At 38.0% G+C, this 26,908-nt stretch overlaps 1 protein-coding gene across 1 annotated transcript in view; it reads left to right on the plus strand.

Annotated features, from left to right (window-relative positions):
• Nucleotides 1-26,908, plus strand: part of LOC150082989 (meiotic recombination protein DMC1 homolog) — a 242,351-nt gene that overhangs the window by 40,497 nt on the left and 174,946 nt on the right. Inside the window, exon 4 of the mRNA XM_090378343.1 lies at nt 13,674-13,769. Within this exon, the coding sequence (XP_090234469.1) occupies nt 13,674-13,769 (96 nt within the window). The remainder of the gene's footprint in view (nt 1-13,673; nt 13,770-26,908) is intronic.

Consider the following 26,908-nt stretch of genomic DNA (forward strand, 5'->3'; position numbering starts at 1 on the left):
CTGAAATCCAAGTATATGATATCAAAATAATTTTTTGCATCCAGTTCCTTTGTGACCACATCGTAGCATCCAATCAAATTGATCAGACAAGACTTCCCCTTAACAAACCCATACAGTAACAGTTCAGATGCCATGCAGCATCTGAGCTGTTACTGCTTTCTTGTCTAGGTGATCCTGTTCACCTCTTTAGCCAGTGACTCTATTATTTTCCCTGTAACAGAAGTTAAACTAACAGGTCTATAATTATTTGTGTCACCCTTTGTGAATTTCTGCCTCCTTCATTATAACTGGATAGATTCCACTGCCCCAGGTGACTTTTTTATGTTTAACTTGAACAATTTCTCCTCCACTTTGCTCTTAGTTATTATAAAATCACTCATCTCCCTGTTAGAGTTTGATAAACTTATGGCATTCCCCTCCTTGAATAACTCCTCATGTGTGAATGTAATGAAAATTCTCATTCAGTTTATCAGCTACTTGAGCAGGATCATCAAGAGTCGAACCATCTATGTTAAGTGGACCAATCAGATTCATCCCCTTCCTTCTAAAGTTTACATAAGTAAAGAACCCTTTGCTGTTTTGTACAGTGAGGTAATTTTCTTGATGATTTTAAGGTTCACAACTCCAGCTGGCTTCTGTTTTCTAGTTACATAGAAGCAGCTGGTTGAGATTCTGAGACTTTTGCAATTACTAATGACCTCACACAGATTGCATAATTACCGACCAGAATACCAGATTATCCTAATCACGCAGCCAACACCTTGACCTTTTTTTCACAAACAACCCTTCTAAAGTATACGGTCGAGGTATGCAATCCTCTAGGCATCTCAGATCACAACTTGGGTGATGGGCTCTTCTCCAATTGAACCTTTTTCTCGTGGCCATTCTCGGCTTTGTGTAGTTTGGGATTGCAAAATAGGATGATCTATAATATACTGTTAACAGGAGAAACTGTTTCTACAGGGCTGGGGTACACTTGGTCCTTGAGGTTGTCACAGACATTCTCTCAGATATGCCAGACAAGTTGTACTTGCTACCTGAGAGTCTAAAGCGCTGATGGAACTGATATTTGGGTGACACACAAGTCAAGGGGACCCAATTTTGGCAAAGTCCAGATGGTCTCTGACAGCCAAATCCTCTGCTTGCACCTTCACAATGGTTGGACTGTTAGTAATCCTGGGTATAACCTCCATGCACAAGTACACGGTGGGTGATCACCTAGGTGTGAACCAACATAAGCAGGGGTCGAGGTGTGGCGCCCACACCACATGCAGGAACACCGCCCCTCTATGTTACCAGGCAGTACTAGGTGGTAGATGAATCTCATCAACCGGTGAAATGCTACTACTTTGCTTATTGGAGGCTTGAAGTGGTGGAACCCATGTTTAGTCTCTAGAGCTAAGTTCCGGTCAACCCTTCCCTATCTCTTCCATCATGCAGTATGACTTTTGAGGTTATGATGAACGTCGTGACGAGATCCATTATTCCTTACATTTCGAGAGTACAGCTTTAAAACGGTGTTCGCAGGCTGGCTGCTAGTTAGTACACCGGACCGAACCTATTGGTAACTCTCTAGGAGGCTTCTGGATCAGCTAGTGTATAATCTTGCTACCTCTACTCTGCCAGATAGTGACTGGAGGAAGTCTGAGTAGTGTGTATGCGGGGAGCATTGTCGAGGCCATGTTATGTCAAGGATCTTGGTATATTCTTACCACGTGTACGCCATATCCAAAAATTTCATAACTTCATACAGCATGTCCCACCCATTTTTTTCTTTCTATTGAATACACCATGAATTGTCAAACTAATAGAGCAAGCTTATCTGCGAAAAGATCTAAACCTCCCAAGCACTTCCTAATTCATTTCACAAATATATGTGGTCTCAATTCTAATCTCAACGATGTCCATTTCCACTTGCAGTCTGCCAAACCCCATGTACTTTTTCTGACAGAATCTCAGTTATCGGTTGATTCAACTACTGCTCATCTCAGATGCCCAAATTATTCGCTGTATGATTCCTTTTGCCTCAAAGGTGGTACTTGTGCATATGTCCGTTCTGATATTCCCTGTCAGAGACTTGGCAATTTGGAATCTCCTCTGTTTGATCTTCTCCGGCTTAAAATCTCTCTACCTCATTGTGTCAAATTCATCTGTTGTCTCTACCGTTCTCCCAACTCCACTAATCACTTGGAGCTCTTTGACTTCCTCTCTTTGCAACTTGACTTTCTCCAGTCCAACTTTCCTAACAGTGAGGTAATTTTCCTTGGTGATTTTAATGTTCACAACTCCAGCTGGCTTCCGTTTTCTAGTCACACCGACCCAGCAGGTTGAGATGCTGAGGCTTTTGCAATTACTAATGACCTATCACAGATTGTTCATTTACCTACAAGAATACCGGACAATCCTAATCATACAGCCAATACGCTTGATCTTTTTCTCACAAACAACGCTTCTAAGTACACGGTCGAAGTGAGAGGATTTTTAGGCACTTCAGGTCACAACTTGGTGATTGTCTCTTCTCCAATAGAACCTTTATATCATGGCTATTCCCAACCTCGTATTGTTTGGCATTACAAGAATGTAAAATGGGATGACCTGCGAGACTTCTTTTCTTCTTTTCCTTGGTCGGATTACTGTTTCAAAACTTCTGATGTCAAAGTTTGCTCTGATCGTGTCAGTGAAATTATTCTTGCAGGAATGGAATCCTTATCCCAAACTCCACTTTAAAATCTCATCCTTTATCTAAACCTTGGTTTTCCAATAAATGTGCTAAGGCTGTTCAAGAGAAGAATGTTGCATATCGTAATTGGCTTGTTTCTAATTCTTCAGTTTCATTTTCTGCCTACACCAAAGCTCGCAACAATTGTAAAGCAGTTATTAATCAGTCCAAACTAGAGTTTGAACAGGCTAAGAGTAGAAAACTTGCTTCTTGCCCTAATAGTAGCCAAGCATTCTGGTCTCTTGCCAAAGCTATTGGCCGCAACTTTTGCCCATCTCTGCTCCCACCTTTGTCCAAACCAGATGGTTCTGTTGTCACTTCAGCCAAGGATAAATCTGACCTGCTAGCATCCCATTTTTCTTCCAGCTCATGTATTAATGATCTTCGTAAAGCACCTCCCACGATTCCCAACACGCTTCATTCAATGCCTCCAGTGGTCTTCCATCAAAAGGATATCAGAAGGATTTTGATGAATCTGGATGCTGCGAAAGCTCCAGGTCCTGATGGTATTTCTCCACTTGTTCTCAAAACCTGTGCTCCTGAACTTACTCCTATTCTTTGCCGCCTTTTTTCACTCTCTTATTCCAAAGGTGTTTTTTCTTCTACTTGGAAATTTGCTCATATCCAGCCAGTTCCTAAAAAGGGTGACAAATCCCTCCCATCCAATTATCATCCCATTGCAATTACTTCTACTCTTTCTAAATTAATGGAGAAATTAATTAACCGCCAAATCTTAAACTACCTAGAAACCTTCCGTCTAATCAACGATCACCAGTATGGATTCCGTCAATGTCAATCCACTGGAGATATTCTGGCTTATGTTACCCATTTATGGATTAATTCAATGGAAAGGTTCGGTGAAACACAAGTAGTTGCTCTTGACATCTCAAAGGCTTTTGATCATGTTTGGTGTAAAGGTATTCTAAACAAGCTTCCATCTTATAGTTTGCCAACTGTTTTTAGTAATTGGTTATCCAGTAATTGGTTATCCGGTTTTCTCTCCGATCGCTCACTGAGGGTGATGGTAGATGGCTCTCTGTCTTCTAACTTCTCCACTAATGCCGGTGTCCCCCAAGGTTCATTTCTTTTGCCCACTCTTTTCCTCTTGTATATTAATAACCTTCTTCCATTGACTGGAAATCCTATCCATAGTTTTGCCGATGATAGCACATTGCATTCCACTTTCCATTTTGAGAAACCTTGTCCTACTCACTCAGCTTCAACTTCTCGAAAATTTGCTACCAATTCCGTAAATGCCGATCTTCGGGTAATTCTCCAGTGGGGCAAAGACAACTTTGTTGATTTCAACCCTTCTAAAACTCAGTCCTGTCTTATACAAATGTATCTCGCAAAAAGGATTCTTCTGCTCCTATGCTTATCTTTAGTGACACTCCGATTCCTAGGCAAAATGATATATCTCTTTTGGGGATTACCCTGACTTCTAATCTCTCTTGGCCCAAGCACATTACAAATATTGCTTCCTCTGCATCTAAGAAACTTGGTTTTCTCTTTCACTCTCGGCGTTACTTTTCTTCCAAACAGCTGCTCACTCTGTATAAATCGCAAATCCGCCCTGCCATGGAATATTGTTCCCACATCTGGGGTGGTGCCCCCAAAACCTCTCTCAGGCTTCTTGATTCCATTCAGAAGAGGGCAGTTAGGTTAATTAATGATTCATCTCTAACAGAGTCTCTCCACTTGCTTCCTCATAGACATACTGTTTCTGCTGCATGCCTCTTCTACAGATACTTCCATGGGCACTGTTCTTCTGAATTGGCTTCTATAATTCCCGCTCTCTCTCTTTCAAAACAGTCTGAACACGTGCCGCCACCAGCCAACATCCATTTACTGTCCAACTTCAAACCCACAGAACCAACTTTTCATCTTCCTCATTTATTCATTCAACTGCCATTTTCTGGAACAACCTTCCTTCATACGTATTTCCTGAAAATTACAATCTACAGAAGTTCAAGTCCAATGTCAACAAATATCTTTTTTCGTCTTCTCAACCTCCAATCCAAGCACGGTACTAAGTACTATAGGTTCTAATACCTGTCATGTTTGGGGTTCACATAAAAAAAAAAAAAAAACTTAAATAGACAGGGCGCAATAATATTTGCAGATGCTATCGAAGCAGTGTTAGGTGGGTTGAAAAACTGCTAGCTTGGGGGGATTCACAGACTAAAAATTTTAACAGTGGCCACAGGCAGAGGCGAAAGTGATTCTTGCACTGATTCTATTAAATTAGCAGCAGCCTGAAAGCAAGCTACTGGGGATTTCCAGGACTGCTGGGAGTCATCGTGGAACAAGTAAATACATGTTAGGGTAATTAAGAGTAAATACATGTTAGGGTAATTAAGAGTAAATACATGTTAGGGTAATTAAGAGTAAATACATGTTAGGGTAATTAAGAGTAAATACATGTTAGGGTAATTAAGAGTAAATACATGTTAGGGTAATTAAGAGTAAATACATGTTAGGGTAATTAAGAGTAAATACATGTTAGGGTAATTAAGAGTAAAACAGGTGCATGTATATTTGCACCTGTAGAATTATAGTTAATAAATTTGATGTGTTTGAATGCTGGTCAAGACATCAAAGACTGTTGAGATATCAGAGGCATGGTGTCACACAGATATAAGCAGTGCAGAATTGTAATTTGAGGAGTACAATGTGTACAGAAAGGACAGACAGGGTATGAAGGGAGAAGGGGTTATGCTGTTAGTTAAGAAACAGTAAAATCTAAAGAAGTGCATCTAATTCACATTGGTGGACAATGCAATGTTGAGGCAGTGTGACATAAGCACTGAAAAAGGAAAAATGGCAGTAGGTGGGTGTTATAGGCCAAAGACTCTGATGAGTATAATGAACAATTGTGCAGAGAAATAGAGTAGGCCAGTAAATCAGAATGTCTTATAATGGGTGATTTTAACTTTCCAGATATTGACTGGAACTTCTGGGTTGGTCATTTGCACACTAGCAAGACTTTTGTGGATTTATTGGATGACTGTTTTCTACAGCAACATGTTTGAGTGGCAACCAGAGGGAGTAACACTCTTGATCTGATTATCAGCAGTGATTATTCATGCATTAAGAATTTACAGATAAAGGAACCACTGAGTGACAATGATCACAGTGTACCGATGTGGGATTTATTTAAAGATGTAACTACCATCAAGGGTAAAGAGAAGAGTTTTTGCTTTCGAAAAGGGGACTACAGTGGTCTCAGACAATTTTTAAATACATTCTGTCAAATTCTGTAGTCACCAAATTCTGCTGTTCAGAATTTAGTGACTACAGTGGGATCAACTGATGATGTTACCAACAGTTTATTCTAAATGGGAAGCTGTTTGTTGTTTGTTATTTGGTTTTTAGGAGCATTAGCAACTAAGGCAATATTGCTCCAGGGATATGCGGTGGTCATTCCCTGACCTTTCCGCATCCTCCATATTTGGTGGTCACGGGCTTGAACCTCGGTCTAATCAAGAAGCGTGTGCTACGCACTGCTGCTCCTGCCCACCTGGCTACAGAGGTGCCAAATGGGAAGCCTTCAGGAACTTAAATTTTGGATGCCTAGGCTTTTCATACCAACTAAGAAATACTCTTCAAGGTTTAGGCCAAAATGGACATCAGATGAAGTAATGAGACTCGTGGCAGAGAAGATAAATTCATGGAATGCATTTTTTCAGGCAACACAGAATCCTATGGCACATATAAAATAGTCTGTAATCAAGACACAAAGGAGCTTAGCCAGGCGAAGGCAGATTACGAGAAATCTTTGGCAAAGGATGCTAATAAAAACAGCAAAGAGTTCTTTACTTATTAACTCTAGAAGGGGATGAATAAGATTGGACCACTTAATATATATGGGTTGACTATTGATGATTATGCTCAGGTAGCTGGCAAACTGAATGAGTATTTTGCATCTACATTCACACATGAGGAGTTATTCAAGTAGGGGAATGCCAGATGTTTATCAAACTCTAACAGGGAGCTAAGTGATTTTATAATAACTGAGAGCAAAGTGGAGGAGAAATTGCTCAAGTTAAACATAAGGAAGGCACCTGGGGTAGACAGGATCTATCCAATTATATTAAAGGAGGCAGCAAAGGAAGTAAGCAAACCCTTACCCATAATTATGAGACTTCCCCTGAGTCCAACATAATTATGTTGGACTCAGGGGAGGTCCCTATGGACTGGAGGTGTGCAAATCTATCCCCAGTTCACAAAGGTCGGTCCAAAGGTGACACAAGTAATTATAGACCTGTTAGTTTAGCTTGTGTTCCTGGGAAAATAATTGAGTCAGTGGTTAAAGAAGCATTGCAGGAACCACTGAGAAGCATTGCAGGATCATCTAGACAAGACTGCAGTCTTGTCTAGATGAGTTTGTTAAGGGGAAGTCTTGTCTGACCAATTTAATTGGATACTATGATGTGGTCACAAAGTTACTGGATGCAAAATATAATTTTGCTATCATATACTTGGATTTCAGGAAAGCTTTTGATACTGTTGCACATGGAAGACTGCTGTTCAAATTGGAGTGGTATGGCATTAAGGGCAAGTTGCTACAATGGATAAAGGGATGGTTGAATGGGAGACGACAGAGAGTGGTAATCAATGGACACTGCTCTTCGTGGACTTATGTTATTAATGGAGTTCCCCAGGGTTCAATGCTAGGCCCATTGTTGTTTTATGGATTCATCAGTGATATCGATGAAGGTATATCAGGCTTAATGTCCAAGTTTGCAGATGATACCAAGGTTGGCAGAGTTGTTAATGACAGAAAAGACAGTATGCTACTGCAATAGGATCTAGATAAGTTGGGCAAATGGTCTGTGAAGTGGCAATTGAAGTTTAACATTGACAAATGTAAAGTACTGCATATGGGAAGCAGTAACCCAAGAGAAACATACCAACTGTGCGGTACTACACTCAGGGGAAATGGAGAATGAAAAAGACCTGGGGTAATTGTGCAGTGAGATATGAAGTTCGCTGAGCAGTGCAGACAGGCTGCCAGAGTAGGTCGTGGGGTCTTGTCGATGATATACAGTAATTTTGCAAGCTGGTCTAAGGAGGTGAATATCCCCTTGTATAAGGCAATGGTCAGGCCACACCTTGAGTACTGCATGCAGATCTGGAAGCCTCATTTTAGGAAGGATGTAGTGTTGCTAGAATGAGTACAGAGAAGGGCAACATGACTGGTGAAGGGAACAAAAGTGTGCTCTTATGAAAAAAGGCTTAAGTTCTGCAAATTGCAGCTTTTGGAGACTTAGGCACCTGCGAGGTGATCTGATTGAGGTGTATAAGGCCTTGAATGGATTGATCAGGCTCAATGCTGATGGAATCCTTCCTCTTGCTCAGATTAAAAACTGAGGAAAGACAGTTGTAGAATAGATGTGTGGAAGTTTGCCTTTAGCCAGTGGGTAGTTGTTGTTGTGAAAGTTGATAGCTTAAATAAATTCAAGGCAGAACTAGACAAATATTTGGAATGAATGGGTCAGTAAAATGGGAAGGGTTTTTTTTTTTTTTTTTTTTGGCTGATGCTCTATAAGCTTGCTTTCTTGCATCATGTGCCTATATTAATGCTAATTATTTTCCAATAAATGTGCTAAGGCTGTTCAAGAGAAGAATATTGCATATCATAATTGACTAGTTTCCAATTCTTCAATTTCATTTTCTGCCTACACCAAAGCTCGCAACAATTGTAAAGCAGTTATTAATCAGTGCAAACTAGATTTTGAACAGGCTAAAAGTAGAAACTTTTTTCCTGTAAAATGGTAGTCAAGCATTCTGGTCTCTTGCCAAAGCTGTTAGCTGCAATGTTTGCCCATCTATGTTCCAACCTCTGTCAAAACCATATGATTCTATTGCCACTTTAGCAATTCAGGAAATGATAAAGCTGACCTTACCCTATTCTTCATATTGTGTTCACTCAATAAGTTGGATTCCATAAGGATTGGTACTGGGATGAATGACAAAAGGATGGAGGATGTGATGTCAAAATCGGTAGAATAGTTAAATCCTGAAAAGATGGTTTCAAAAGTGGCAGCTGTGTTTTAATTCAGTAAAATGCAAGGTTTTACATTTGGAGAATGGCAATTCCAGAATAACTGAGACACTTGTTGTGTGGTTGTACAAAAAACAGCAAGTGGAGGAAATGAATTTAGTAGTTACGATATGGTTAGACATGAAATTCTCCAAACAGTACAAGTAAGTGGAAAGAAGTTTCATGGTGTCCTATCAATGATTTATAAAAGATTTCTTGTAGAGACCAAGAGGTCATAAACTCATTGTATAAGGCAGTTTTAAGACACAGTTTTAAGACAGTATTTCACACTTGAAATACTGTCTTCAAGTATGGACCTAAAAAAGGACACTGTGCTTCTTGAGCAGGTCCAAAGATGGGTAGCATGCCTGGTGAAATCAAAAGGGCATGTGACAAAAGACGGAATATAAATAAATAAATTTTCTGTTTATACTCTGGCACGACAACCAAGTCAGTAGAGTTTACAATAAATCGCCAATACAAATATTTATCGTATTTAGTAGTCGGGCTTGAACCCCTGTGACTCAGGAACGCATGCTATGCACTCTCGCTCCTGACCACTGGGCTACGTCAGGCCTATGTGGACTACAGTACTTGGAACCTTAGAGAAAACTTGATTGAGGTACGTAAAGCTCTGAGAGGTAAAAGCAAAATGAGGGTGAAATTTTTACTGTTATAAATGATTCCAGAACCAGGGGCCATAAGTTCAAATTATGTGGCAGAAGTTTAGCAGGAAGTTTTCTTTTAGCCAGCAAATTGTTAATTACTGGAATAAGTTGCCTCCATAGGTGGTTGAGGCTGACAGCTTGGGGAAATTTAAAGGCTAGATTCAGTGGTGAGATACCTAATTGATAATTATCAAACAGGTAGTTTATTTTATTATTTTTAAATTAATTATTATTATTTTTTTGGCTGGTACAGCAAAAGCCTGGGGTTTCTTTCACCATATGGCTCAGAGTTGGACATTATGCAAATAAAAAATTATTTATTTCATTATTAATTTATTTCTTATTCAAGTTAGTTGTTATTCATTGGAGAAGACATTATTCATTATTTGTTAATTTTATTCAAACTTCCACCGTAAAGGGGCCTACACCACATGGTTTGACTGAAGAGAATATAGAATATAATTTTCTTTCTTCTTCTTCTTCAAGAGGAGTGTTTCCATTTACAATGGGTTTCCTCAGCCTACAAGTTATTTCTTGTTAGGAATTTTTTCCCGCCATAAAGTGCGGTCGGTTAAGCCTCGGGCTGTCATGCACTCCCGTACTCCCTCCATCCATGTCCTCCTAGGTCTTCCTCTTCCCCTTCTTCCAGGAGGTATCCATTCCAGGATAGCCTTTGGATATCTGTTTTCTTGCATCCATTTTACGTGTCCATACCATGTTAGATGCTTTTCTTTGATGGTGTCAATAATAGTCTTTTTCACTTCCATTTTTTCCCTTATGTCTTCATTCCGTTTTCTGTCTCTTCTAGAAGTTCCTGCTGAGCATCTCCAAAAATCCATTTCTGTGGAGAGCAATTTGTTTTCCGCTCGCCTATTCAATGTCCAGGTTTCCACTCCATACAATAGAAGACTTTGTACAATCATTTGAAATATAAGTTTCTTTGTTTTATTTAGGATATTTTTGCTCCACAGAACAGAGTTTAACATGCCGATAGCCTTTCTACCGTCTGTAATTCTCTTATTGATCTCTGCTTGGGATAATCCATCACTTTGTAAGATTGATCCCAAATATTTGAATTTATCGACTTGTTTGATTTTAAAACCTGCAATATTTAGAACGTGTCCTGGCCCTGGAGACAACATTTCAGTCTTGCTAAAATTGATTTTTAGACCCCATTGTTTATATTCCTCAAACAATTGACAACATGCATACTTTGCATCTTCTAAGTCTTGTGCTATCACCACCTGATCGTCTGCAAAAAGTAAATTGTGAATATAGGTGTTCTTATTAATCGGCAATCCCATTTTATTGCATTTTTTTGACCACGATCTTAGGCAGATGTCGATATAAATTTTGAAAAGTGTTGGTGACATGCAACAACCTTGTAATAAGCCTTTTGAAGTGTGGAATTCAGGTGACAAAGCTGATCCCAATTTTCTTTCTTCATTGACTTATTTTTACATTTCATTATGAAAAAGGTCAAGAATTAACTAAGCTTCAATAATATCTGGAATTAAAAATATTTTTGTTAAGGGCAAATACCATTACTATTTTTTGCTGCCATTCCTGATGAAAGATTTTTTTCTCTTTTGCCACCATGACCAGTCCACCTAAATCACATAGACTGACTAATGAAATTTTTGAGAAAAGGGTTATCCTGAAGGTGAATTTACAGAAAGATGGACTAGACAGCCAATGGAGATGGCATCAGTCACAGAGGTTGGCTGCAAAGCTTGTACAGCACAAAAAAAAAAAAAAAAAAAGGAAAAAAAAGTATATTCATAAACTTGAGTAAGCCAAAAGCTAATTTGCATTAAACTGCTCTAGTTACTAACTTATTTAAAAAATTTTCTCTAAAAATATAGTTCATATAAATTAAGTCAGAACATTTTGTAGTTATAATAGCATTTTCAGTGGCCTGCAGCTCAACATTCAAAACTGGCTGTTTGCTTGCTTGGTTATGCAATCACAATGAAACTGATATTCTGCTATTGTTTAATTGTGTACGGTACAGCTTATAAGTATGAAGGAAGCTATATAAAAGCCACATTTATCCTTTCATCACTTTGCAGGCTCTGTTCTTGAATGCAGCTATGCATTTTGCAGACTAAGTTCTTTTCCATGTTGTTTGCATTACTGACTGGTCAGGCAGTTGCCCAGAATGCCATGACCCAGAAAAAAGTTGCACTGGAGTCTTGATCTGTTGCTTTTGAAATTTCTTCATGCCCAGAAATTACCAATCATCCAAAGGAAGACCTTGTCGACCTGTTGTCTGACAAAGCATTACATGCTCATTTCAAGACTAAAACGTGAAAAATTTTGGCTTTCTCTTCGAGATGAGTATCAAGAATTATCAAAAATAGTGATACAAGCATTGCTACCTTTCGGGTTTACATATTTATGTGAGGTTGGTTTCTCAAAATTAACAGCTATAAAAACAAAACAGTGTTACAGACTAGATCCAGAAGATAACATTAGATTAGCAATTTCAAATATGGACCAAATATTATCAGTTATTTGGGCTCATCGTTCTCATTAATTGTTTTGTTTTGTAATTGTTAATTTTTTCTTGTTTTCTAATCTTAATTGAAGAATAAGAAAAAATTGTTTAATATTTTAATGTGCAAATTAAAAAGGAAACAATTTTTTTATTCCTTTCTCAGTGCTCGAATAAAATTTTCTACTACATAATTTATAAGATGCCGTTTTTCTTCTCTAAAAATCTGGTCACCCTACCTTGGGGTTTGTATTGCGGGGTCACGGCAATTTTATATTTAATAAAGGGGCTCGTGAGCAAAATAAGTTTGTGCACCACTGCTCTAATGCCATACTACTCCAATTTGTATAGCAGTCTTTCATGTGGAACAAAATCAATAGCTTTGTTCAAATTTAAGTATATAAATCTAAAATTATTTTTTGCATCCACTTCCTTTGTTATTATGTTTAATATTCACTCTGACTGGTTAGACAAGATTAGTATTAGTAGTGGTAAATGTTGCAAGAAAACATGCTTTTAAAACACCAGCAAAAAAAAAGGGCCCTTGAACTGGAAATTTGGTGAAATAAATTAAGTACTCTTTTTTTTTTTTTTTTTGGCTAATCCTACATAAGCTTGCTTTCTTGCATCACATGCCTCTACTACTACTACCACTACTTAAAGACTCATTAAGATCATTAAGATCTTTCCTTAATAAATCTGTGCTGTGTTTGTTGTACAACTGTGTTCATGTTAAGATGATCCTGCATTACTTCTTTGATCACCAACTCCATTATTTTCCCCAGAACAGAAGTTAAGCTTATAGGTGTATAATTTCTTACTCCTCCCTTTGAACCATCTTTATGAATAAGGGAGTCATTTGAGCATCTCGAATCCACAGGGGATTCCTCCCCCCAAATTCAAGAATGGTCTCATAATTATGGCTAAAGGTTTACTTACCTCCTTTGCTGTTTCTTTTAATATAATTGGTTAAATTTCCTAACTCAGGGAGCCTTATTTATGTTTAGCCTCAACAATTTCTCTTCAACTTTCCTCTGTTAGCACAAAATCATTCAGCTCACAATTGAAGTTGTTCTGGTGTACCCATCCCTAAAACCTTCTTCACTTGCTAGTGTAGATGCAAAATATTTATTTGGTTTGTCAGCAGCCTGAAAAATGGATCACCAGTAGTTATGCCATTCATATTTAGTGGACCAATATGATTCATTCCTTTCCTTGTACTGTTAGCATAAGCAAAGAACTCTTTGCTACTTTCCTTTTTGAATTCCTAGCCAAAGACTTCTTGAAATCTGCTAAGCCTGCCTACTCCCTTCCCCCTTTGTGACTTGATTGTAGACTAGTTGTTACTTATTGTATGTTTCTGTGTTCTCTGATAATTTGTAATCATCCTATGAATTTATTCTCTGCCACTAGTCATCTATCATCTGTCAGTTCACCTATCACCCATTTAGGGTTAAACTTTGAAAATTATCTCTTAATGAAAAGTATGGTAGCTTTTAAAATTACTTCCCTAAATGCTTCCCATTTAGAATTTGCAAAAGTCATCCAATAAATTCAGAACAACTTGCCACTGTGTGAGTGACTAACACACAAGTTCTAGTTAATATCTGGAAAGTTAAAATCCTCATTGTAAGACATTCTGATTTACTGGCCTACTCTTTGTCTGTGTAGCTTTGATTTAAATATTTTTTGGTAATGGCTGTTTTTTTATTAACGTGTTTCCAATATTAATTATTTTTCTAGGGTATTCAAATGACCACTCGAAAAAGATTGTGTGCAATTAAAGGATTATCTGAAGCTAAAGTTGAAAAACTAAAAGAAATTGCTTCTAAACTTGGGGTATGTCATAATGCTTTTTTTCATAAATAATATTTACCATTAAAATCATTTACACAAGGTAAAAGTTGTGTTATCACATTAAAAATAATGTGTCACACAGTTTTTCAAATACAGTACTTGAATTATACTCATGATTGCCTTAGTTCAAGTGTAAATTCTACTATTTACTCAATAACCAGATAACTCAATAACTACAGATTATCCAATAACTCAATAGGCCTTGGCACTTGCTATTAAGGGCCTATAAATTGAGATATGTGCATCCATGTATATATAGGGTGTTTTTAAATTACACACCGGAAAAAAATTTTTAGGAGTAATTCTAAGTACCAAAACTAAGAAAAAAGTCCATATAAACATATGGCCAGTTCTGAACAGTTATGAAGCTATGGATGTTAGAATTTTAAAAAATGGCAGTGAAAAAAAATAAAAGGGAAAAAGTAATAATAATAAAAAATAAAAAAAAGTCAGAATAAGTATACATACCTAGTATGTGTCTACTTATTCTGACCATGTGCGTCTTAGTTTATTTTTAACTATTTTATTTATTTATTTTTTTTTTATTCAAACCTTCCATAGTCATTTTTAAAATTCAATTCAACAACCAGAGGTCCATAACCAGTCTCTTTGTTTTGGCACCTAGACCAGTTTACTTCTCTTGGTGTAATTTAAAAACATCCTATATATTACACCAGTCTGCATTTTTTAAATAAGTTCTCTAATGTTTTACCACTAATAAGAAAAATATATACAGTCAAACTTGGTTATAACAAAATTTCCTCATTATAACCATTACTCACTATATCAGTGATAGATTGCCAAATGGCTGCCAACCACTTCGGAGACTTTGTTCATCGCTCTGCCATTTTAGTTAATAACATGGATTAATTTTTAAACTCCAGTGGATTCTCCAGGTGAGAAACTTTTGTGTTTGTCTGGGCTTATTAGTTAAATACAAGTGTTTTTATCTCTTTCCTTTGTTTGCCAGACGGTACTGGTCACCATGCCACTGACAACAGGAAAATAGAGTGTGTCCAATTATTTCTGGCTGCCGTGCTTGTATCCGGTTGTTGACTGGGGAGGTGATCCAGAAGAGTGTAATTTTGGGCAATGATGTGCTCCAACAATTCCCAAAGATTCCATGTGGATACAATGAAGAGAACATGACTTTTGTGTTTCCCTCCCCTCTCTCTTCCATAAACATTCTCTGATGGAAGATGAACTCCACAAATACCGCTCCTACAGAAAAACAAATTTCACCTTCGTGCTTACTGCCCCTCAAAACCCCCAGGAGAAAGTTGTTCTGGTCCTCTAGGGTTGTTTTCTTGAAATAGCTGTTTCCCCCCCATGTCATTGTGGGGAACAGCCTAATTCTTTAGTGCACAGAAATTCACCAAATTGGGCTAAGAACTTGTAGTGGGTATCTTTCTACACCAATAACAAAGTGCTATCGTACCAACATCCCACAGTCTCGGAAATCCAAACTTACCTTGATTATCCAAAATTATCCCAACGTGGAGGGGAAAAACTGACAAAGCCCAAGCCATGATGCATCAAACCAATAAGGATGTCATTACAGTTATAGAGCATCACGAAGGGCCAGTTGACTACCACGTGGGAGCTTCCTCTGCCAAAAGAAAAAAATTGTAAGCCCACTATTCCCAAGTCGGAATGGGAAACCTGCTCACAAACTGACATGAGAGAATTACAAGAGATTCACACATTGCAACGAGATTCCGCTGAGTAGAAACAAGAAGATACACCATTAGACCCAACCCTGCCTGAGTGCACTGTCCCTCAACAAAAATTGATCCAGCGAACTGCCCTTGAAAACCTATTCAAGAAGCAGAGTAACTACAAGATTAAGAGCCAAAATAGTTTCCCTGTGGGCAAAACTGGAAACAATTTTGGACCAAACCCACCTGGAAAATGAAAAAATAACTAACAGGCTTGATGCCTATCTGGAAAATGGGGCAAACAAAATGCCACAGCATGCTTCCACTTTTGCTGAAGTGATGAGGATAAACACTGCCAAAGCAACAAACAATACAAAGCCAGAGGCAAGAAAGACACTACTCCCCAAACCTCACCTAGTGGTCCTTAAACCCACTACTCCAGACGGACACCAAACCAGCGAGGAAGTAAAAAAAGAAAGTGATGGACTCCCTGACCGAGGACTTCAGGACGACCAAAATAAAATCGATACAGAAAACTTGCACCATTAGGGTGGTTATTAAAACTGAATCAAGCCACAACGCCAACCTTATCTTGAGTAATACTGAAATCCCAACACTGGGCCTCACATCAGAACGACCCAGGAAGAAAGGACCCTCCATAGCCATCTATGATGTAGACAAGGACCTTAGTCCAGCCACAATTTGCAACAAAATATACAAACACAACCCACAACAGGACCTACCTAACCAAGACCTGGTGCATGTTATTATCCCTAAATATCAGACAAGAAGCAGGTATGGCAACTCCATAAACTGGTTTGTAGAGCTTACTCCAGATGCATGGAAGATTCTTACATGGCAGACAAGAATATTCATAAACTGCGGTTCAGAAGGCATTTAGTGCTTCCCCTGCTGTCACTTCGGACACACAACCTACACATGTGCTCAAACCTTGACCTGCAGCCATAGTACAGAGAAGGGGCACAACTTTGCAAACCACCCCAACAAGGAATGAGAACCAATGTGTGCAAATTGCAAAAGCCTGAAATTTCCACACACCCATTCCATTCGTGACAGTGTAAATGCCCAGTATACCTTAAAGCCAAGAGTACCCACCAGCAGAGAATTGAATATGGGGATGCTGCCTAAACAATATAACCACAAGTGCTTCAAGTTCATGCAGATCAATGCACAGTGGGCCAAAGCTGTGGCAGGCCAGATATGGAAAAAGGCAGATGAAGAAAACTGCAATATCATACTCATACAAAGAACCCTATATGGTAGCCAATGAAGTGTGGGGATACCCAACATCCTATAAAACCGTCCAGTGGACAGTGAAATACCCTGGACAGCCATTCTGGTTAGGAACCCAAATGTAACGGTCACAAAAATGGGAGAAACCCCTGGTGCCGTTTGACACTAAACACACTCTATGCTCTATATCAGTGATAGCAAAGATGGGGGGAACCCCTGGGGCCGTTAGACAGTGAACACGTTATACAAGTGTTCACTTTTATAAAGCAAACACTTTATAAAATTGAGTTAAAGTGAGTTAAATACAAAATTGAGTTAAATCTACCTCCTATTTTTTTTAATTCTTAATAACTTGATAAAAAAAGATAGATTCAAAAATCAAAATAAATATTAGAGAGAAAAAAATAATATGAGTATATACCTACATATTTGTATTAATGTGCTTGTATAAACTACAATACACTTAATATTAAACAATTTATTTATCTGTAATTTTAAAACCATACACTTAATACTAAACACAATTTATTTCTCCGTAATTAAAAACAATACTAATTAATAATAAAGATGATTTCAATTAGTCTTTTTATTTATGAATCTTAAAATTGATGTTTGCTTTAAAGATTTTGCTTTGATATTTCTCAAGTTTTCCCTTAAAACACCCAATGCATTAAAAGTGTCATTACTTGCCTCAGTTCCTTCAAAAAAATTGACTAGTGTGTCCATTGCCTTGAGCTTGGGGGATTGTAGGCACTGATTTTGATTCACTTTCACTTGTCATCATATCATCATCACAATTATCATCTTTTTGAGCACAGCATCTACAATGTCACTCTCTATTGGAAGACCACTAGTTAACAAATTGTCATCGACTCACACAAATTCATTGGTGTTATTATTAAAACCTACAACGTTGTTACATAGCAACCATTAAGATAATGGTAAGTTGTTTTCTTCGTTTCCATCATCTTCATCTACATTTGAAATTTCATTTGAAAGTAATTTCGATTTCTTGAAGCAATTCGATATGGTTGTCGAAGTAACGTCGTTCCACACATCATTCAATAAATTTATATCATCCAATATTGATGCAGACTCATTACGTTTCTGTTCTCTTTGACTAATTAGATGTGGAACCATAAATCTTTTATAAAATCCTTTCAAACTCTTGATTACACCTATGTCCATTGGTTGTAAAATTGATGTCCCATTGGGAGGCAGAAACACTAGCTTAATGTTGGACAAATTTTGAATCTGAGGATTTGCAGGACAGTTATCAACTAACAATAAAATATATTTCTTCTTTTTGAATAGCCCCTTATTCCAATCATTTACATATTGCCGAAAAATATCTGAAATCAACTAAGCTTTCTTGTTCGCAGTGTAATTGACAGGAAGTTTCCTTTCGTTTTTGAAACACCGAGGTGTAAACGATTTTCCGATGACAAACAGTTTTTTTTTATCAGTTCCTGGCATATTTGGACATATGAGCACTATCAAGCGAGCCTTTGATTTTTTTCCACCAAATACACATTTCCCCTTTGAATTTAAATGTATTCAAATACATTTATTTAAATTTATTCAAATACATTTATTTAAATTTATATTGTCAAGTATCAAATTATAAAAAGTCCTGTTTCGTCGGCATTGTAGATGTCTTCATCATTGAAATCATCTTTCCTGATTTCTGCCCAAACAGTCAAAATCCACTGATTTTTCATAAACGATGTTACATCGGTTTTTAAATTGATCCAGCCAACCATTGTTACATACAAAATTATCACGTCCAAATTGTTTAGCAAATTTTTCCCTTGAGCCTTCAAGATTGGACTGTCTGTTGAAAATCCAGCACTTCTTTGTGCTGGATTTTTAACAGACTTGTGTAGTGAAACATTGAAGCAATTGTTTAGTGAACCATTGAAGCAATGCTTCATCGATATTTGTAACTTCACACTTTCTAAATTAATTTTTTTTTGGTTATGTTCTTTTCCAGTGCCAATATATAAACACGTTTATTCTTCCACAATGTCAATACACTTAAAAAGGACAAAGAAAACTTTTTACACACTTCAACATTTTTTGCACCACATTTTCTAACTCACGAATAATTTTGACTTTTTCGCTAATCGAGAGAGACTTTCTTTTGTTAGTAGACATGTTTCCGAAGGAAGGGTTCATTTCTAACTGATTTTATTTTAAAATGATAGTAAAGTGATTTGTATACAAAATTCTTAGAAGTCCTGAAATAAATTTATGGTTCGGTGAATACAAGACAATCTGTAAATAGGGTAATGCGACAAGTGGAATGCCAGTCCACTATTGTACAGCCCATCCCTGAAAGGACAAGGTCATAAAGGTCGGACTAGTGACGGTCGTGTTCAAAGCCGCTAAGTGGATTTTTCATATTTATTGATTTGAAATTATTGTTTTTCTAAAACTTTTGATTTAAATTTAGTAGTATAACATTATTTTGTGTCTTTTTGATTAATTTGGTGTATTTATTCTTTACTCGGCCTTGTAAAAATATCGGTAAGGGTTTCCATGTGTTCGTAACTACCGTTACCGTTAGTAACTTTCCCGCCATTGTGATACCGTACTAGATATACCGTAGGTTATATACCGTACTAGATAGCGTTAGTTGAACTTCGTTAGCAGTTAAATTGTACGTTTAAATAAATACCTATAACGACTTAGATTACAAACGTAATATAATTAATAACATAACATAATAAATTAATAGAATCATGACTCAGACCAGAGCAGCAAAGCAAAAGGCTCAAGCTAATGGAAGTGCTGTGGCTCAGAGCAGAACTGAGGGGGGCAGTTGTCCTCTGACTCACAGCCTTATAAAATGCACTGTTTGCTTGATGTTTGCAGAGCAATCGGGTACGGGACATGATACTGCCAAGGGGGATGTCTTTGTGTGTGCACGATGCAAGGAGTGTATCGATATCAGGCAACAACTCGGCGTTCTTGTGGGCCTATATGAGAGCTTGAAGGACAGGGTGGATGCCCTCGAAGAAACTAAATTGAGGGGCCCATCAAGCTCTCAGCTGCCCACATCAACGCCAGAGCTTGCACTTGGGCATCGCGTGACACAGAGACAACCCCTAAGGCAGAATGCGCTGGTATCGAAGGAACTAGTAGTTGTTGGTGACTCTATTGTCAGGGAAACGGGGAACATGCTTTGTAAAAGAGATAGGTGGAACAGGACCAGGGTATGTCTGCCAGGGGCAAAGGTTGATGACGTTGTAGAGCGAATATCATCTTTTAAGGGCACAAAAGGTGATATAGTTGTACACGTTGGTACTAATAATATTAAGAGTAGGAGACCGGCAGAATTACTTAACAAGTACAGGTCACTGTTGAACAAAAGCCGAGAATTAGGGTTGAATTTGAAAGTGTCTGCAATTCTGCCCAGACACGATAGGAGGGAGTATATGATGAGAGCCTTGTCGATCAATTCGGCCCTGGAAAGATTGTGCAAGGCTCAAGGGGTAGAATTTTTTTCAGCCTGGACTGTACTTGTTAACAGGAGAGATTGCTTCTACAGGGATGGGATACACTTAAATAGAAAGGGTGCAAGAATATTTGCTGATGCTATCGAGGCAGTGTTAGGTGGGTCGGAAAACTGCTAGCTTGGGGGGAGACAAAGACCAATAGATTGACAGTAGCCACTGGCAGAGGTGAAAGAGATTCTTGCACTGCTTCTATTAGAATGAGCAGAAGCCTGAAAAACAAGATGCATGGTATTTCAGAGACTGCTGGGAGCCATTGCGGTACAAGTAAACACATGGGTTGTGTTAGGGTAGCTAAGAATAGAAACAGGTGCAGGTATACTTGCGTGTACACCAATGCTAGGAGTTTAGTAAATAAATTTGATGAATTTGAGGTATTGCTCAAAACATCGAAGGCAGATATTGTTGGGATATCAGAGACGTGGTGTCACACAGATATAAGGGATGCAGAACTGCAATTTGGGGAGTACAACGTCTACAGAAAGGATAGACAGGATAGGAAGGGAGGAGGGGTTATGTTATTAGTTAAGAAACACATAAAAACCAAGGAAGTGAAGCCAGTCGACATCGCTGGACAGTGCAGTGTGGAGTCAGTTTGGTGTGACATAAACATTGGGAGATCAAAATTGAGAGTAGGAGTGTGCTATAGGCCTAATGACTCTGATGAGTATAATAAGGAACTGTACAGGGAAATAGAGTGGGCCAGTAAATCAGAGTGTCTTATAATGGGAGATTTTAATTTCCCAGATATTGACTGGAATTGGGGGCTGGTTACTCACACACTAGCAGGACTTTTGTGGATTTATTGGATGATTGTTTTCTACATCAGCATGTTCGGGAGGCAACTAGAGGGAGTAATACTCTTGATTTGATTATCAGCAGTGATTCTTCATGCATTAAGAATCTGCAGATAAATGAACCACTAGGTGGCAGTGATCACAGTGTGCTGAAGTGGGATTTACTCAAAGAGGTAACTACCATTAGGGGTAAAGGGAAGGGTTATTGCTTCCGTAAAGGCGACTACGATGGACTGAGACAGTATTTAAATTCTATATAGTGGGACCAACTGATGATGTTACCAACAGCAAATTCAAAATGGGAAGCATTCAAAGAACTTATCTTGGAAGCTACTAGGCTTTACATACCAACTAAGAAATATTGTTCAAGGTTTAGGCCAAAATGGATGTCGGATGAACTAATGAGGCATATGGCAGAGAAGAAAAATGCATGGGATACATACAAATTAACACATGACACAGAAGCCTATGATAGATACAAGTTGATATGCAACCAAGTTACAAAGGAGGTTAGGCAGGCGAAGGCAGATTACGAGAAATCCTTGGCAAGGAATGCAAAGAAAAACAGCAAAGAGTTCTTTACTTATGTAAACTCTAGAAGGAAGGGGGTGAATCAGATTGGTCCACTTGATATTGATGGGTCAAGTGTTGATGATCCTGCTCAGGTAGCTAACAAACTAAATGAATATTTTGCATCGACATTCACACATTAGGAGTTATTCAGCGAGGGGAATGCCAGAGGTGTATTCAACTCTAGCAGTAAGCTACAGAATCTTGAAATAACTGGGAGTAAAGTGGAGGAGAAACTGTTGAAGATAAACACAAGAAAGGCACCCGGGGTGGATGGGATCTATCCAGTTATATTAAAGGAGGCAGCAAAGGAAGTAAGCAAACCCTTAGCCATAATTATGAGAGCTTCCTTGGACTCAGGGGAGGTACCCATAGACTGGAAATGTGCAAATGTGACCCCAATTCACAAAGGAGGATCAAAGGCTGACACAAGTAATTATAGACCTGTGAGCTTAACTTCTGTTCCAGGAAAATTAATGGAGGCACTGGTTAAAGAAGCACTGCAGGATCATTTAGACAAGACTTCAGTTATAGCTCAGACACAGCATGGTTTTGTTAAGGGGAAGTCTTGCCTGACCAACTTGATTGGATACTATGATGCAGTCACAAAAGAACTGGATGCAGGGAATAACTTTGATATTATATACTTGGATCTTAGAAAGGCTTTTGATACTGTTGCACATAGAAGACTGCTACACAAATTGGAGCAGTGTGACATTGGAGGCAAATTGCTGCTATGGATAAAGGGGTGGTTGAGGGGGAGAAGACAGAGAGTGGTAATTAATGGACACTGCTCATCGTGGACTGATGTTATTAGTGGAGTCCCTCAGGGCTCAGTGTTGGGTCCATTATTGTTTTCTGTATTTATAAATGATATTGATGATGGTATATCGGGCTTAATGTCCAAGTTTGCAGACGATACAAAGGTTGGCAGGGTTGTCAAGGACACTACTGACACTATGCTGCTGCAACAGGATCTGGAAAGGTTGAGCAGATGGGCTGAGAGGTGGCAAATGAAGTTTAACATTGATAAATGTAAAGTACTACACATGGGAAACAGCAACCCCAGAGCAACGTATCAACTCTGTGGTACTACACTGACAGTGGTAGAGAATGAAAGGGACTTGGGGGTGGTTGTGCAGGCAGATATGAAGTTCTCTGAGCAGTGCAGAAGGGCTGCAAGAGTAGCTCATGGAGTATTGTCAATGATATACAGGAATTTTTCCAGCAGGGATAAGGAGGTGATTATTCCATTGTATAAGGCGATGGTCAGGCCACACCTAGAGTACTGTATACAGGTCTGGAGGCCTCATTTCAAGAAGGATGTAGAGCTGCTGGAACGAGTACAGAGAAGGGCAACAAGATTAGTGAATGGAACAAAGGGGTGCTCTTACGAAGAAAGGCTTAAGTTTTGCAAATTACAGTGTCTGGAGACTAGGCACCAGCGAGGTGATCTGATAGAGGTGTATAAAGCCTTGAATGGTTTAAGCATGCTCAATGCTGATGGGATTCTTCCTCTAGCTCAGAAAAATCACCTGAGAGGGCATAAATTCAAATTGAGGAAAGACAGATGTAGGATAGACGTGCGGAAATTTGCCTTTAGCCAGCGGGTGGTTGGTTGGTGGAACAGACTTCCATCCCTTGTGGTGGAGGTTGATAGCCTAAATAAGTTTAAGGCTCAGCTGGACAGGTATTTTGAACGAACAGAGGGGTGAAGTGGAAGTGGGTTTTTTTTTTTTTTTTTTGGCTGATGCTGCATAAGCTTGCTTTCTTGCATCAAATGCCTCTACTAATGCTAATTTATTCATAAATTTATTTATTTATTCATAAAGAGGCCTCTAATCTGATGCAGATGGTCATAAAAATTAAGTCATCCTTTTCATTTTCGTTTATCCCAAGAATCGAGTTTTTTCGACTACCCAGAAATTAAGAATGTTTGCATAGTTACCAAAATTTGTACAGTATATCGATGTAATATGCTTGTTATAACAGTGAGCGATTGTATGCGAATACGTGTAAATTAAAATCATTATAGTTTTTTGCTCATTACAGCCATGATCTCGTTATAATCAAGTTTGACTGTATATATATATATATATATATATATATATACATATAGTAAAAAAGTTTTACTATGTATATATATATATATATAGTAAAAAAGTTCATATAAACATGTGTTCAATTCTCAATGGACATGGAGATACAGCTGGTTGAAACTGGGGTACACAGCTCCCTGAATCAGATGTGACCAAGAAGCAGTTATAACCTGATGCTGTTTGGTGTTAGAAGTGTTGTTAAGAATGCTGCACATCTTCACACATGCTGAATATGCCAATATGGTGTTTGTCTACAGTTTTTTTGGTGGAAGTGCTACTGCTGCTTGTAGAGAATACTGTCAATGGTTTCCTAACCACACAATGATATACAGGAATTTTTCTAGCAGGGATAAGGAGGTGATTATCCCCATGTATAAGGCAATGGTCAGGCCACACCTTGAGTACTGTATACAGGTCTGGAGGCCTCATTTTAAGAAGTATGTAGAGCTGTTGGAACAAGTACAGAGAAGGGCAACAAGATTAGTGAACAGAACATAGGGTTGCTCTTACAAAGAAAGGCTTAAGTTTTACAAATTACAGTGTCTGGAGACTAGGCACCTGTGAGGTGATCTGATTGAGGTGTATAAAGCCTTGAATGGTTTGAGCCTGCTCAATGCTGATGGGATGCTTCCTCTTGCTCAGAATGAGAGGGCATAAATTCAAATTGAGGAAAGACGGTTGTAGGATAGATGTGCGGAAGTTTGCCTTTAGCCAGCGGGTGGTTGATTGCTGGAACAAACTTTCATCTGTTGTTGTAGAAGTTGATAGCTTAAATAGATTCAAGGCAGAACTTGACAAACATTTGGAGCAAGGGGATGGGTGAAATAAGGGTGTTTTTTTTTTTTTTTTTTGGCTGAGATGCTATATAACAGGGGTGACCAACTTAATTTGTGATGCAATCTACTTTTTTTCTTCAAAATGTGCTGCGATCTACCATCTCAAGAATTTTATTGCACATGGTTAAAAAAGTTAATCAACACATACTGAAAAATGTTTATAAATTTTAAAATTAAATACAATTCAGAATTCTTATTTTAAATTCACACATATTTAAATTTTTAATTTATGTGAAGTTTGTGTCTTCATGTCATCTGCAAAGTTTTCATGATGCTGCATAAGCTTGCTTTCTTGCATCATATGCCTCTACTAATGCTAATGCTAATCTAGGCATGGTATGCTGTCCAAAGGTGTGAGAATGCTTCAAGACAATGCCCCAGTTCATACTTCTGAAATTGCAACAGCACAAGTGGCCACTTGTGAATATGAAATACTGCCCAATCGAACCTACTCGCTCGATCTTGTATCATTGTATCTTGTATCATATACAACGAGACACTCATTTCTGCAACTGAGTCATGGTTCAAAGACCAACCTCACCACTTCTACAAAAATGGTATCTGTAGCCTCATCTATCAATGGGAAAAATGTGTAAATATGCAAGGTGGCTATGTAGAGAAGGACTAAAACCTGTGCCAAGAATCAACAGGCTAGCATATCTGCAGCTAGGTCGGGTCAATTCTTTATGGGACCACCCTCATATGTTTAGAAAACATGATTAGCATTTTATCAATGAGTACAAAGGATGCAGAGAAAACTAGTGTTTTTATTTTTTATTATTATTATTTTTTTCAAATTCATGATATGTGAAAAGCAAAGTCTGTATAATTTATAAATGTCTGGAAATTTTGGCCATTATCTAGGGGTAATTATCTATGGCCAGTTTTTACACAACCTTTGAAATATCAAAAGTAATTAATTTTCATACATGTATATCCCATCTTAAATCTAGGCCAGACATAAGGTGGCATATACATGTATGAAAATTAATTACTTTTGTCTGGCTGCCACTGCTACTGTATGTACCGTGGTTGTCAGGCCAACCCGTTGGCCTGACAACCACGGTACACATCGCTATAACATTATTTTGTAAAATTGGTGTGTTTTATTTGATTATTTGTGCTCTTTGTGTAGGTAAGAAAATTTATTTTATTTATTCAGTTGGAGCTGGAACACGACACAAACCATTTTGACAACTGTTTCCCTGCAGCCCCTGGCTTAGTGCCCTGAAGGGTTTTGTAAAGCCAGGGTGCCTGTGTGTACCTTCGCACCTTACAATAAAGATCATATTTATTCGCAGCTAACCTAAAAATGAAAAATGCAAATTTCTGGAAATGCGTGAAAAATTAATATTTTTTTTATTTTTTGATCATAAAATCTGAGCAATAAATTAAACTTAATTGTTTATCAAAATAATAAGTAAATTTAATTTCCTATGGGGAATCGTAAACCCTTTTTAAATGACTCTTATGGTCATGAAAATAAACCAAAAAATTCAGCTGATATTATTTTACAGTGCCCACACTACTTGCCTGTCAAAGTCAATTTTATCTGTGGAACTTTGGGTGCCACACTGTGGTTTTGTTAAGAGCGTTTCCTTATATTTCATATTCGTAGATTTATTATTTTTTAATAAATTTCAGTACAATGCCAAAGAGAGCTAGAGACATTGGGAGGAAATACCCAAGTGGAAATTTAAAAAAAAAATTTAAAGTTAGCCACTAATGCAAATCAACAAGATGCTCTAGATAGGTAGGTATTTGGCAAAGACGTCTGATGAAGCAGGTTCAGTTCTACAGAATTTATGGCTGGAAGTGAAAGAAAGCAACACAACAACTCAAGAATCAGTTCTTGGAAATGTCTCATGGAAACATTGAGACATTTATGTCTCAATTGTTTCCAAATGTCTCTCTCTCTCTGAATAAACAAGTCAGAGTGAAGAGATTGTAAGTAACAGAAAAGATAAAGATGTTGGTGACATAATAACCAGTCAGAGTGAAGCGATAAGCAGTCTAGACTTTGAGAAAACAGATGTTGACTTAGAAATATTTCAGACTGATAACACAAGTAATCAGAACAAAGAGTCAATCAGGATTCAAGAAAAGAAGATCAAAACAATTCAAGCCTTGAAGGTCAGCTAAACATAACAGATAATCCATTCACTTGGCCCAAAAAAAATTGTCCAGCATGTGAGAGATTATTTAGTGAAGAAAGATCCACCAAAACTTCTTTTGGAATACTTTCCATGGAACGAAAAGGGAATGCATTTCTCAAAAATTCATTGCCAAAGGAAGCTTCTGAATGGGAAAAACATTCTTCACCCATGGGTAATATACTCCGAATCAGCTGACAGGGTATTTTGTTGTTTCTGTCACCTTTTTGGAAATG

This window comes from Mastigoproctus giganteus, chromosome 7, assembly GCF_048544385.1.
Source record: "Mastigoproctus giganteus isolate SK-2022 chromosome 7, ASM4854438v1, whole genome shotgun sequence".
In the NCBI taxonomy this organism is placed as follows: Eukaryota; Metazoa; Arthropoda; class Arachnida; order Uropygi; family Thelyphonidae; genus Mastigoproctus; species Mastigoproctus giganteus.